This window comes from Capra hircus, chromosome 7 (genome assembly GCF_001704415.2).
Source record: "Capra hircus breed San Clemente chromosome 7, ASM170441v1, whole genome shotgun sequence".
Classification (NCBI taxonomy): Eukaryota; Metazoa; Chordata; class Mammalia; order Artiodactyla; family Bovidae; genus Capra; species Capra hircus.
The window spans coordinates 50,513,637-50,528,108 of NC_030814.1; the positions used below are offsets into that span (position 1 = coordinate 50,513,637).

The window sequence follows — 14,472 nt, forward strand, 5'->3', positions numbered from 1 at the left end:
AATTAGCAGAGAGAAGAATTTTGAGTGGGCCTGGAGGGCATCGTAGTTCCACTGGGTAGAAGCTGTAGGAAGGCTCATTTTGGCAAAACATTAATAAGCTATTTCTAATAACTAAAGCTGATCAAAAATAATATGGCCTGGTGGGTCAGTGGAGATTCCTAAGCAGGGGCTAAACAGCCACCTGTCTGCATGGCACAAGGGGCTTTCCTGCAGTGGGCGGGTTCTTGCACCAGACTATCTGTCCATTCCAACTCTGAGGTTCTGTGATCTTCTCCCCTCTCTAGGGATGCAGTGGAATGTGGTGGCCAATGGGAGAATCAGTCCCACCCCCCAGCAAGTTCTCCTCTGGTGGCCGCACAGCCCAGTGACACTTAGGCCCCTGGGGCAGTGACCCTGAAGACAGCCATCCCTCCGAGAGAGGGCAGGTCCTGAGCTGCTGCCCGTGCATGACTGCACCCGGTGTCCTCTTCACCCAGCGTTCCATCTGTTGGTGCAGGCACCCTGTGCCCATCGAGCTTTTCCTCCAGGATTCTAGCAGGTGGCAGGGGACAGGATGGCCCCCTTGTTCACTGGGAGGTTCTTCTGCAGAGATCCCCCTGGAAGGGATCCTTTTATTTCCTAGCACTCCCTCTTTCTGGCCTCATAGTCACCCTTGCCTCATAGTCTCTGTTGTCCCCAATATATACCCTTACTGTGCCTGGTTTGTCTTACTCGTGTTCCAAACAGGATCGCTCACTGTGTCCTATCTCAATCATAGATGTTTCCAAATAGTCCTTCTTTGCTGTGCCTGCTCACATGCACTGCCAAAACACATCCTCCCTGCGCCTGCCTTGGTCAGAGTTCTGTTCCAAAAGCACGCATCTCTTGCTTGTTCGTGTCTGTCACAGCCATGCTCAGACTGCTCACTGGCTCATCTCTGTCCTGCTCTGTGCCAGACACTAATACACTTTCCACCCAGAGTCTGGGTCCAACTGTGCGTCCTCCTGTGTCCATCACAGACTTCCACTTGCTCTTCCTTATGTCCATGTCAGTCCTTCTCTTCAGGACATGCTCCATTTATTCACCATGGAAGAAACGGGGCAACCGTCTTTCAGAGGAAAACCATGTCTGCAGCAACCTCGGAGGGAAGCAGAAGACAGACAGCTCCCAACCAGTGCCATGGCCTCAAGCCCTCCTGCTTTGAGATGCTCACTTTCCTAGAACAAATAATTTCCTCGAGAGCCTCGGGCAGGACCAGTGGCATTATAGTGTTTATTGAAAGATTTTGGAATCTTTCCCATAAGCTTGTGGCAAAGTCCATGGTACCAATTTATAATCCTTGAATCTGGCCTTGCTGCTCCCAAAGGAGAGAACTGTTGGAGGCTCATGCTGCCAAGACTTGTCACTCACTGCAGTTTCCCCAGGTGGAGGAGCAGGACCAAGCAGTGCTCAAGGTGGAAAAACAGCGCTTCACTCGAAGCCAGAGGACCTGGATTCCAGCCCTGGCTCCACTTCTAACATGATGTGAGATTGTGACCCATGCCCTTCCTTCCCTGTACCTTACTTTCTTCATCTATCAACTGAAGTTTGGACCAGGGGATTGCTAAGATTCCTTTCTGTTTCTATGACAACAGGATGCTGCTATAGCCATCAGCTACCTCGAAAAGGTGTGACCTGCCTGCCTTTTGACTTTGTTTCAAAGGAACTAGCCGCCTCGTCTGGGCCTTCTAGACCTTTGACGTTGCCAGCTTTGCCCTTCAGATAAACCTGGATGTCTTTCGTTCAAAACCAAGTTCACAGCTCTTGCCACCTGTCCCAGAGTGAAGGTCCCAGGGAAGTAAACACTGCCACATCCCAGAGCCCTGTGAGGTTTCCACTTTGGTCTTGGCTGTGGTTTAATAGCATCTCAGGACTTCATCATACTGTCCTTGTTCCTGCTGTTTAAGAAGTCAGATATCATTTCCACTGATGTTTACTTTATTTCTGGAATTGCACCAGCCTGGAAGAGACTTTGGAATGAGAAAGAAAAAATTGCCGTCAAACAATCCAAATGCCAAAAAAGAAAAAAGAAAAATTCTGAGTCCTGCAAAGGCTTACAATTTTTTATGTGGAGAAAATCACTTGTTAGGGAACAGGAAAAGACTCTAATGAGAAATGTGACTTGGAACTCCCAAATGCTGTTGAGAAAGATGCACCATGCTGAAATGCTCCTGGTATAGCCTGGGGTGGTCACTCACTGATCAGTGGGAGCAGATTTATCTGGGGACCTATTCTCATCATATATGAAGAAAGTTTATCTAAGTCCTGTCTTGTACATTGACTCTGGATGGACCAACTGCCTGTGCTTTTTTGAGTCACTGTCCCTGTGCCGTTAACAAGATTGGAGCTTAGGAGGCAACCACGTTTAGGAGGATGATCCTCCTCTAATACAAAGGAGAGATCAGCAAAGTCTTGAACTGCAAGGCCCTGATCCTGGCAGTGAGACTCACACTGTATCTGTTGGGCTGCTGCCCACATTGTCCACAACTTCCATGAACGTGCAGTTAGGATGAGAGAGAAGAGAAGCTGCATGGGCCCTGAATCAATTGCTGTGACTTACTGTGTGACCGTGAACTAGTAACTGGGCCTCTCCGGCCTCAGAAACAATCTCTCCTGCCTACTTCATGAAGCTGTTGTGGAGGGAAATTAGATAATTTTTGTGATGATGTTCTGTAAATCATAAAATGCCATTTTGTTTACTGTGACTTTGAATTACTTTGAGTGCTCCTGGGTAGTCAAAGTCTAAGAATTTCTTCACCAAGATGTGGATTAGAGAGTGAGCTTCCTATAATGAAAATACCAAGGGATCATCTTTTGGGGGGTCCATTCGCCCAAATTTACCCCCTCTGCATTTGATTATTCTAAGCTACCCAAAACACACCAACACTGAAAATTTGTACATCACAAACACTCTCATTTGAAGGGTTTTGTTGTTCTCAAAGTAAAGAGGTAGGTAGAGAGAGATGAGGACTACAGTCTAAATTTTGTGATAATGAGCCTAATTTTTCATGTAACTTCAGAGTCACATGGAATAAATTCAAATACCGTTTTGCCATGAAAACATTTATTTATACAAAGACTTGGGTCGTCAAAATTGTCCCCACCCTGTTAATTCTCTCTCTCTCTCTCTCTCTCTATATATATATACATATGAAAATAACCCTCCAACATGAATTAGATCATGAATGATAAGCTGATAGTTATATAAAGAGTGTATTGAGATACTGAAACAAATAATTTGAGATTTTAAAAAATCTGATAGTCTATGTAAATTATTGTTAATTATCACTTAGTGTTATCTAGATAGCACCTTCATTTTGTTTACATTTTTAATAAAGCAGAATTACAAGTGGGGCCACTCATGCTTTTTCTAGCAAACTAAGTCCCCTTGTGTAATCAGCATATAAAGTACATGTGTGCCCATTATACAGAACATGGGACTTAAATATATATCTTCAAAGGCTTGCAAGTTTTAATGATGATTATATTTTGGTTTTAAGAAATTGTTAGTTATACATATGATTTATTTGAAGCTAAAGCTTTGAAGTACTAGGACCCCTGATTCTAATTTGTTTCTATTCCCTTGGCTTTATGATGCAATCCACTTTTTGATGCAGTTCCCAAGAATGTGTTCTAGGAAAAACAGGAGCCTTGTTTTCTTTATTGATAAATTCTATTTATTGATAAACATTAATAAAATGCATATGTTTATATCTGTGCATTCTTTACATGTTATAGAAATTGTATACAGAGGGAAATCTAATGTCTTAAAACTATTAGGAGAATTTTGAGTATACAATAAAATGCCAAAGTCAATCCTGCGCCTCAGTTCTCTGCAGCTTCTCTGTTGTCTCATAGCCCAACTCACCCCTCAGAAGCTTTGGGTGTTTGATGCTGGAGAATTTTCTCTCTCCAGCATCAGGGTCTCTTCAAGGTAAAGACAGAAGCCCAGGACTCCTAAATAATATGATTTTGCCTGTCTTCCTGTCACCTTTGTCAGCCTCGAGTACTAAGACATATCTCTCTTACATGGGTCATCCCAGGAAGGGCATAGGGAAGGCTTTAGCCCAGCCACTCTCCGGGCATACGCCATAGGAGCCATTCAAGTCAGCGTGGCGGTTGTACTATACATTCACTGGTCTTGAATTGAGTTTGTTAATCATGTGCCTCCTCTTTTTGTGTCATGAACAACTCAGGATTCTGGAGTTCCTGGAAATTGAGGCCCAGAATACATGTCAGTGAAATTCAAGTCCCCGCTCTTCTGAGAATGGGGTGAAGGAAAGACCCCCAACAGCAGTCAGGGGCAGTGTACTCACCCAGTTCTTCTGATTAATCCTTGGGGCCGCCATCATCTCACATATGAAATGCAGAGGGTGGGCAAGAATTAGGTTTTCAAATCAAAGCTCTTTCTTCATACACAGGCTTTACCTGGAACTCTATTGCAGTAGGGTGAAGTAGGGTGGAGAACAGGTATATCTGGGTTCCCTCATCTCTACTCATTATGATCCATCACTGGAAGGAGATTTCTCGACATCTAAAAACCTCGAGCAGCTGGAAAAGGCACTCTCCACTGAAAGTCTGTGATGGTGCTTGGCTTTTCCATCCTTTATTTTTCTAAAGCATTTGTAAGTTTCCTGCAAGCCATTTTTCCTGATGACGTTCCTCAGAATCACACTTGTCCACTTATTTACAGGACCTTTTCCTCCATAAAGAAAAAGCCTCATCTCCTGAAACATCCATCTAGAATGACCACCTGAGTCTTCACCTCCTGTGAACCATCCACTGTGTCAAGGCAGAGAACTAGACCTCAAAACCTGGGCTAGCCTAACCCTGGACCGTCTTTTGTTTTCCTTTCGTCTTGTCTTTCTTCACTTTGGAGCAGCCATTCTCTGGACCCATGCAAGGGGGTGGGAACTAACATTGATTTAATAGTCGCCATGTTCTGGGTGGTTTCTGTGTGTTACATAGTTTATTTCTGTCAAGAGTCAGAGAAACATATTTTAAACACCTACTATGTGGTGGGCTACAGTCCGTGGGGTCACAAAGAGTCAGACACGACTGAGGGACTTCTCTTCTCTTCACTTCACTTCATGCGCTAGGGCCTGTTGTCAAAGATCCACTAAAAATAATACTGATGAGATTCCTTCACTGGGAACCAGGAAATAAGAAAGGAGACATACAAAACATGAATGAGACAAGTTTATGTACGCACAAGTGCTATGAAGAACGACAACAAAAAAGATGAGATGAAGCAGAGGTGTGGACATTGTGTGAGGTATTCAGAAAGCTTCAAGAGATCAGTCCCCTATGACCTGGGAAAAGAATATTGAAGAGGAGTCTGCATGTGTTAATCTGGGGGAATATTATGTCAGGCAAAGGAAACAGCAACTGCAAAGAATCTGAAGCAATAATGAGCCTGGTAAGTGTGCATGGCACTGAGTGAATGTAGGGAAAGTTGTAGGAGATGGGATCACAGAAGTAAGTAAAAATTGACAATAAAAAGGACATTTTAGTTACCATTCATCAGTTAGTTACTATGGGCCAGGATTTATGGGAAGTATTTTAACTGAAACTCTACAAGGTAGGTATCATGTTTCCATCACATAGAAGTTAACCTGGAGTTTCCCCAAGAACAAAGAGATTATTTGGGGCCAGAAATGGGGAAATGGAACCCAAACCTTGCCAAGTATAGCCTTTCTCCCCAGTGTCACTAGCTGAGGGGACTTGATCCACCTGATACCTGTTCCCTTTAGCAACAAGAACCATCCTTAACACAGATAATTCTCTTCTTGTCTTTTTCTTTTGTCTCTCTTATTTCTCCATGAAGTGTTGCTTACATTTATAATGATTCTTCATTTATTTTACGTATCCTAATTCCAGTGAAAGTGAAAATGTTAGTCACTCAGTCATGTCTGACTCTTTGTAACCCCATGGACTGTAGCTTGCCAGGCTCCTCTAGCCAGGATTCTCCAGGCAAGAATCTCTTCCCTAGGGACTCTTCCTGATCCAGGGATTGAACCTGCATCTCCCGCATTGCAGGAAGATTCTTTACCATCTGAGCCACCAGGGAAGCCATAGTTAGTTAAGTCGCTCAGTCGTGCCCGACTCTTTGCGGCCCCATAGACGGCAGCCCACCAGGCTCCTCCGTCCATGGGATTCTCCAGGCAAGAACACTGGAGTGGGTTGCCATTGCTTTCTCCAGGGGATCTTCCCGACCCAGGGATAGAACCCAGGTCTCCCATATTAAAGGCAGACGCTTTAACCTCTAAGCCACCAGGGAAGCCCAGGGAAGCCATGCTAATCCCAAATAGCACGTAATTGGAAGTTCAGTTCAGTTCAGTTCAGTCACTAAGTTGTGTCCGACTCTTTTCGACCCCATGAATCTCAGCACAACAGGCCTCCCTGTCCATCACCAACTCCCGGAGTTCACCCAGACTGACGTCCATCGAGTCAGTGATGCCATCCAGCCATCTCATCCTCTGTCGTCCCCTTCTCCTCCTGCCCTCAATCCCTCCCAGCATCAGAGTCTTTTCCAATGAGTCAACTCTTCACATGAGGTGGCCAAAGTATTGGAGTTTCAGCTTCAGCATCAGTCCTTCCAATGAACACTCAGGACTGATCTCGTTTAGAATGGACTGGTTGGATCTCTTTGCAGTTCAAGGGACTCTCAAGAGTCTTCTCCAGCACCACAGTTCAAAAGCATCAATTCTTCGGCGCTCAGCTTTCTTCACAGTCCAACTCACATCCTTACATGACCATTGGAAAAACCATAGCCTTGACTAGATGGACCTTTGTTGGCAAAGTAATGTCTCTGCTTTTCAATATGCTATCTAGGTTGGTCATAACTTTCCTTCCGAGGAGTAAGTGTCTTTTAATTTCATGGCTGAAATCACCATCTGCAGTGATTTTGGAGCCCAGAAAAATAAAACAGCCACTGTTTCCACTGTTTCTCCATCTATTTCCCATGGAGTGATGGGACCAGATGCCATGATCTTAGTTTTCCAAATGTTGAGCTTTAGGCCAACTTTTTGACTCTCCTGTTTCACTTTCATCAAGAGGCTTTTTAGTTCCTCTTCACTTTCTGCCATAAGGGTGGTGTCATCTGCATATCTGAGGTTATTGATATTTCTCCCGGCAGTCTTGATTCCAGCTTGTGTTTCCTCCAGCCCAGCATTTCTCATGATGTACTCTGCATATAAGTTAAATAAGCAGGGTGACAATATACAGCCTTGACGTACTCCTTTTCCTATTTAGAACCAGTCTGTTGTTCCATGTCCAGTTCTAACTGTTGCTTGCTGACCTGCATACAGGTTTCTTAAGAGGCAGGTGAGGTGGTCTGGCATTCCCATCTCTCTCAGAATTTCCCACAGTTTATTGTGATCCACACAGTCAAAGGCTTTGGCATAGTCAATAAAGCAGAAATAGATGTTTTTCTAGAACTCTCTTGCTTTTTCGATGATCCAGTGGATGTTGGCAATTTGATCTCTGGTTCCTCTGCCTTTCTAAAACCAGCTTGAACATCTGGAAATTCACGATTCATGTATTGCTAAAGCCTGGCTTGGAGAATTTTGAGCATTACTTTACTAGTGTGTGAGATGAGTGCAATTGTGTGGTAGTTTGAGTGTTCTTTGGCATTGCCTTTCTTTGGGATTGGAATGAAAACTGACCTTTTCCAGTCCCAGCCACAGGACTGTGACCACGACTGGAAAACTGCTGAGTTTTCCAAATTTGCTGGCATATTGAGTGTAGCACTTTCACAGCATCATCTTTCAGGATTTGAAATAGCTCAACTGGAATTCCATCACTAGCTTTGTTTGTAGTGATGCTTTCTAAGGCCCACTTGACTTCACATTCCAGAATGTCTGGCTCTAGGTGAGTGATCACACCATCATGGTTATCTGGGTCATGAAGCTCTTTTTTGTACAGTTCTTCTGTGTATTCTTGCCACCTCTTCTTAATATCTTCTGCTTCTCTTAGGTCTCTTGGAAGAAAAAAGCCAATTATTATTTAGCCAGAAAGTGATTTCCTATAAAACTATTCATTTCATTAGAGATAAAAGGAAATTGAATCTGGTTATGTAATCAGTAAATTTTTTCTCACGCATTTTTAAAAATCTCCATCCTACTTGACATCATCCTTCTACAACTGATGCTATCACCTTCTGGCCTGGGGAGTTAGGCTATAAACACAACTTTGAGCATGCCGTTTCTCAGATCAAAACCTCTATAGGACTTCTCCAATGGACTGTCCATGGAATTCTCTATGGCAAAATACTGGAGTGGGTAGCCTTTCCCTTCTCCAGGGGATCGTCCTGACCCAGGGATCGAACCCAGGTCTCCTGCGTTGCGGACAGATTCTTTACCAGCTAAGCCACAAGGGAAGCCCAAAGGCCTTCGTTGTTAACCAAATCTGGGCTGCCCATAGTTTTCTAAGTCTACCAGAGTTTTGCCTCCAGTTATTTCTCTTTATACATAGTTACAAAGCAAGCCATCTGCTCTGTGTTCCCCTTACATGCTCTTCACATTTTCATCCTCAGTTTATTGATTCTTCTGTTCTTTCCCTTGGGCATACATCTTCTAGCATCTCTTATATGGTCTATCTCAAATACCACCTTCTACTTGAAGTCTCTTCCAGCCTCCAAGACAGTGTGAGGTTTTTAAATCTATTTCAGTCCCTGAAGCACTTTATTTGCTCTCCTATAACTTTTTCCTGTGCTTTTCAGTGTGGTTTGTATTGTTAATTGCTCAGTTGTGTCCTACTCTTTCTGAACCCACGGACAATAAGCCACCAGGCTCCTCTGTCCATGGGATTTCCCAGGCAAGAATACTGCAGTGGGTTGCCATTTCCTTCTCCAGGGGATCTTCCCTACCCAGGGATTGAACCCGGGTCTCCTGCACTGCAGGCAGACCCTTTACCATCTGAGCCACCAGGGAAGCCCTCACGGTTCATTAATGATTCCTATTCTGAGCTTCCCTTTCAGAGCCCAGATTTTGAGCTCCTTGAGGACAAGAGCCAATTCTTATCAATCATCAATTTTTTTTTTTTTTTTTTGCCTTTTTTTGTGCCCAACACAGGTTTTTATGCACTGAGGCTTTTCAGTAAGTTCATTGAATTTACTTATTTGGAAGAACTTGTTTTTGTTTATAGCATCTGCACTGCACATGCTGCTTAGCTCTTTCAACCCTCAAATCTCACTGCTCCTCTGCTGTTTAATTCTCCATCCACTGCAGTACCTGCAGCTTTCTGATAAGAAGAAAATTTTCCTGTGACCATTTTGAATAAAATCAAGATTTTATCATATTTCTTGCAAGTAGCAAAAGATTAGAGTTTTAAAATACCATTATTTCCATGGTTTATGGCAAGCTTTTCCCCCTGTTTTGGTTCATGTCTGCCTGTCAAAAAAGAACTTAAGCTTAAATAAAGTTTTGTATTTATAGAACATGGTGGTGAATCAGACTGAAGTGTGAGTTACTTGACATTGTATAATCCTAGAGAGTATTGGCTACTGTTTTACCTGTAATGGCATTTACTGACACAGCACAGAGAATGGAGTGAATGTTGGATGGTCCAGGCCAAGGAGGTAGGAGTTGCCCAGGCTAGGGTATGATACAGCATGCTCAAGAGACGTCAGGAAATGTGTCCTTTTCCCCCAGCATCTAACTTACTGTTTGACTCTCCACATGTCCCTGCCTCTCTCTGCCTTCAGTTTTGCAAATATAAATTGAGAAGCGTTTTGTGGTTAAGAGCTTGGGCTTTGTCATCAGATAGACATGGGTTTAGATTCAGGCTTTTCCAGTTACTGACTGTGTGTCACTTTGATGTCACTGTTTCTTCTTAGTGGAGGGATAACCATAGCCCATTTTGTACAATGTTGTGAGATTCAGTGGGTTAAAGCTCATAAACAGTGGAACATAGTCCATGGCATACACACTCACTGAAGTGTACCTGTTACTATTAGTACTCTGATTCCATGACATTTGAAATTCTGAAGCTGCGTGTAGAGACATATGGAAAGGAAATTGAGAAACCAGGGGTGGGGAAGTGGTGAAAGTGGCAAGCAGTGGTTATTTCTTTGTCAGGTGTCTAATCCAGAAAAGGGCAGGCTGTGAACACTATTCAGGAGAAGCTGGAGATGGTAAGATATTTGGTTACAGAATCAGAGAAGATTTATATGATGTGCGTAGGCAAGAAACAGAGTTTAGTTGATTCAGTGTCTTTTTATGGAAAGCCTAAAATGTCTCTTCATTTTCTCCAGTTCATGAGTTTCCTAAGCAGTAGCTGCACTTTACCTTTTAAGATGATAAAGGGACACAACTTTATTGAGCACCTGAGATATGTCAATACTACTTTGAGCCTTTACATGTATTATAGCATTTAATTATCAAAAATAGTATTGACTATATTGAATCCTTCTCAAGTTGCCAGCTAAGTTGCTTTGGGCAAGTTAATTAACTTCTCTGAGTCTCAGTTTCTTCATGAGTAAAATAGAAGTGTTGATGCTGCCTGACTTATGAGGTTATATAATTTAAATTAAATTTGTATATGATAGCAATTACAATACCACCAGGGAGATATTTGGTATTTTATTATTATTTTCATTGTCATTTTATATAATAGTCCACTTTATGGATAACTGAAATGAGGCTGAGGGTGACTAAGTTTCTGAACCTAGGTTATACAAGTAATAATGAGCAAAGCCAGGATACAAGCCTAGAGTTGTCTGTCCTAAGAGTTCAGAGTTCATACTCTTTTTTTCGGCCTGTGTAGAAACAATGTCATCAAACTTTAAAGAGGCGTTCCTTCCAAAATTAGAAGATGTTTTATAATATGTCTGGATCTTGGTAGCCTGGATGGATAGTCTTTTAAATTGGTCTAGAGCCTTTGATAAAAGCTCAGACGTTATCCGTGTTTTTAAAATACTTGGTTGAGATCACATAATTCAATTTCAATTGAGTCTTTCTTAGTACTGAATGTCATTGAAGGGTTATAGTATTTCATTGCAGGCTTGGTCCCCTGAATTAGCATGGTAGTCATTAGGATATGGTCTTCTTGTCAACCGGGTCCAAGTGGGGGCCCATACGCCATTGCTTGATGATGAAATTCTTGGCCAGAACACAGAATCCGCCCCCCTGTACCCTATATTCATTCTCTGAAGCCTTATAGCAGTCTCTGTTTATCATCCTCAGGAACTTGCCATGGAGAAGACTATGAGTCATCCATTACTAAGGCTTTGCAAAAGGGAAGTCAAGCCGGGGATTCATAATTTCAAGTGAAAAGCCCCTGGATGACTGAGCCAAGGCGCCATTTCTAGTGGGCCTTTTGTACCAGCTGGCCAGAGAGTGGGCAGTTGGTCAAGGGGATGTGAGTCAATGGAAGGAACCAGGAAAGAGTGGTTTTATCAGGGTTACTCTTATAGTGCATCTCCTCGTCTCAATGCAGAGCCTTCCGGAAACATTGAGTTATAAAAGTAAAATGCCAAAGTCATTCCAGAATTCTGTCTCATCTAATAGAAGCCCTCTCAGTGGGGAGCAGTCTCTGTTTATTTTCTAATTTCCTGACATTTATTTTCTATTTAAACCTTCCTTTGTAACTGATGGCTTCACTTGTGATAGCCTATATGGAAAAAAAAAAGCATGAATTCTGATACCACTGTGAGTCACCGGCTGGGTGACTTCTGGCAAGCCAATTCCCTTCTGGGTCCCAAATTTCTCATGAAACAAACTCCGTAGCCCACCTCACAGATACCAAACTTTATTTATTCACTTGGCAAAGGTTTTTGTGCTGCTGGAGGAGAGAGAAATAGATCTTTTTTTTTTTTTTGGCATGGGCCTTTAATGGCTATAATATTAGTAGTCAGGGAAAGATACAGTTACAAAAACTAGAAAGCCAGGCAAAAAGTGATGTTTGGTGAGGTTAGTTAAGACACAATATTCTATCTAAAATATATAGGAATGGACAACAAATGCAAAGTAGTATTATTATTACTAATCTAGTACTAAGTGCTAGCTAAGTTCTAGTAATGGGGGGAAACAAAGAGCTTCAGGCTTGTTATGACACCCCCTGTGGCCCTGATCTCAGGGGCAAAGGTGAAAACGGAAGAAACCCTGTTGCTGCATTTGGTAGCTGTTTTTACCCTGCTGGTTTCCCTGAGTGTTGGTCACTCACCCAGCATGGATGGTTGATTAATCTTCTGGATGGATTCCAGACCCAGACACCTGTGCTAGTGGGGAACTGGGGAGCTGCTGTAGGATCCTGAGTGGGTATTTTGAGAGTATAACACAGCATCGTCCTGTCCGGGACATCTGGAAAACCTAGCACTCATCACTATGCACTGGCAGGTTGTATCTTCCCCTTTGCCTCATCATGTGGAAACTACACTGCATCAATTTTATTGTAGTGCTAACAGTTAGGGTATAATAAAACTCTTTTGAGCGTCTGATAAAATCTATAGCCTTTCCCTTAGAAATCTGGAAAGAATTTTGAATACATTTCCAAGAAGTTCACTTGTTCCCTGAAGTAAAAACCCAAGGTTAAAATAAAAATTCCTGCTTTGTTATAAGACTGTGTTGGTGGATACAACAGTATTAACTTGATGAAGTCACAGACTCATCCTTATTGTTCTGTTTCTTGCTAGTGATGTATGCATCTCAAAGGCATAAATAGAGTCTCCAAGTGCCATTGTTGTCAATAGAGCAATTCATGGTGAAGATCATATTTCTTTACATAATATCTTTCCCCCAAATAGTTCTGTGGAAATGATCCCATAAATTGTTATAGATTTCCTATGAGCTAGACCAAAGAATACGTCATTGCCTTCATTTACAGACTCAAACACAAGGTCTAGAGAATTTGAGCAAATGGTTGAGATCTTGGTTAGCTGCTGAATCTAATCAGAAATCTTTCACTCAATAGAGGTTTCTGGCATGCCTACTATGTGTCAGGCATTGTACACAGCACTGGGTCTGCTAAACCTCAGACTGTTATCTTGTCTCCAAGGCAAGATACAGGGAATTTGTTCAAGTAGGGAAAATCCTGTCCTCTTTGGAAATTGACTGGGATGAGTATAGTGTCCCTAACTCAGCAATAATATCTTACATTTTAACAGCATATGTGAAAGCAATAGAGTGTGGGTTAACACACTTTATGAAAGTCAATAAAACTGAATTAGAATCCTGATTTCAATGACTTAAGTACTTGAGTATTTTGAGCATTCGTTTCCTTATCTGTAAAATTGAATTTATCTCTAGAGCAAAGGTCATCAAGTTATGGTGGGCCACGACCAGCCATTGACCTATTTCTGTGTAACCCTTAAGATAAGAATGATTTTACATTTGTAAAGGGGTGTGAAAACTCAACAATAACAAGAACTAAACAGAGTTCCCTCTCAGAAAAAAAACAAAAAAGAAGAATATGCAACAGAAATGGCATGTGGTCCCCAAACCTAAAATTCTTACATCAAGCCTTTTATAGAAAAAGTTTGCCAACTCCTGTTGAATCAGAATGCCTATGTTTGGATCCTTGTGGCCTCTTTCCACCAGCTTAATCTTGAGCAGATTACCCAGTGACATATCCAGTTTTTCTCATATGTGTCAGTTTGTTTTTGTTCAGTCGCTCAGTCGTGTCCAACTCTTTGCGGCCCCCTGGACTGCAGCACGCCAGGCTTCCCTGTCCTTCACCATCTCCGAGAGCTTGCTCAAACTCGTGTCCATCGAGTCAGTGATGCCATCCAACCATCTCATCCTCGGTCAAACCCTTCTCCTCCCACCTTCAATCTTTACCACTAGCACCACATGGGAAGCCCCACAAAATGAGATAATCACACATAGCATTACCACCTAGAGATACATCACAATGAGTTGTGTCTAACTCTTTGTGACCCAATGGACTGCAGCATGCCAGGCCTCCCTGTCTATCACCAACTCCTGGAGCTTGCTCAAACTCATGTTCATTGAGTCGGTGATGCCATCCAATCATCTCATCCTCTGTCATCCTCTTCTCCTGCCCTCAATCTTTCCCAGCTTCAGGGTCTTTTCTAATGAGTTGGCTCGTCGCATCAGGTGGCCAAAGTATTGGAGTTTCATCTTCAGCATTAGGCTTTCCAATGAATATACAGGGCTGATTTCCTTTAGGATTGACTGGTTTGATCTCCTTGTAGTCCAAGGAACTCTCAAGAGTCTTCTCCAACACCACAGTTCAAAAGCATCAATTCTTTGGCATTCAGCCTTCTTTATGGTCCAGCTCACACATTCATACATGACTACTGGAAAAACCATAACTTTGACTATACATGTGTCAATTAGAGATAATAATAAGTACCTATTTCACATGATGTAACATGTATAAATTCTGACCGTGGAGGTCAGTATATGGTAAACACTTAAGAAATGTTAGTTATTATTATTAATATCACTATTACCACCATCATCAATTTTTCAAAAGATTTTTCTAGGTATT

General features: G+C 42.4%; 1 protein-coding gene across 3 annotated transcripts in view; it reads left to right on the forward strand.

Annotated features, from left to right (window-relative positions):
* The window catches only part of HTR4 (5-hydroxytryptamine receptor 4), a 200,332-nt gene that overhangs the window by 163,632 nt on the left and 22,228 nt on the right, over positions 1-14,472 (forward strand). For 2 of the 3 annotated variants that reach the window (XM_005683139.3, XM_018050181.1), the window contains exon 8: positions 285-3,825. The exons of the other annotated variant lie outside the window; for it this stretch is intronic. In XM_005683139.3, coding sequence (XP_005683196.1) covers positions 285-375 — 91 coding nt within the window. In that variant the 3' untranslated portion in view covers positions 376-3,825. Of the gene's footprint in view, positions 1-284; positions 3,826-14,472 lie in introns of those variants that run through there. 3 annotated transcript variants of the gene reach the window in all.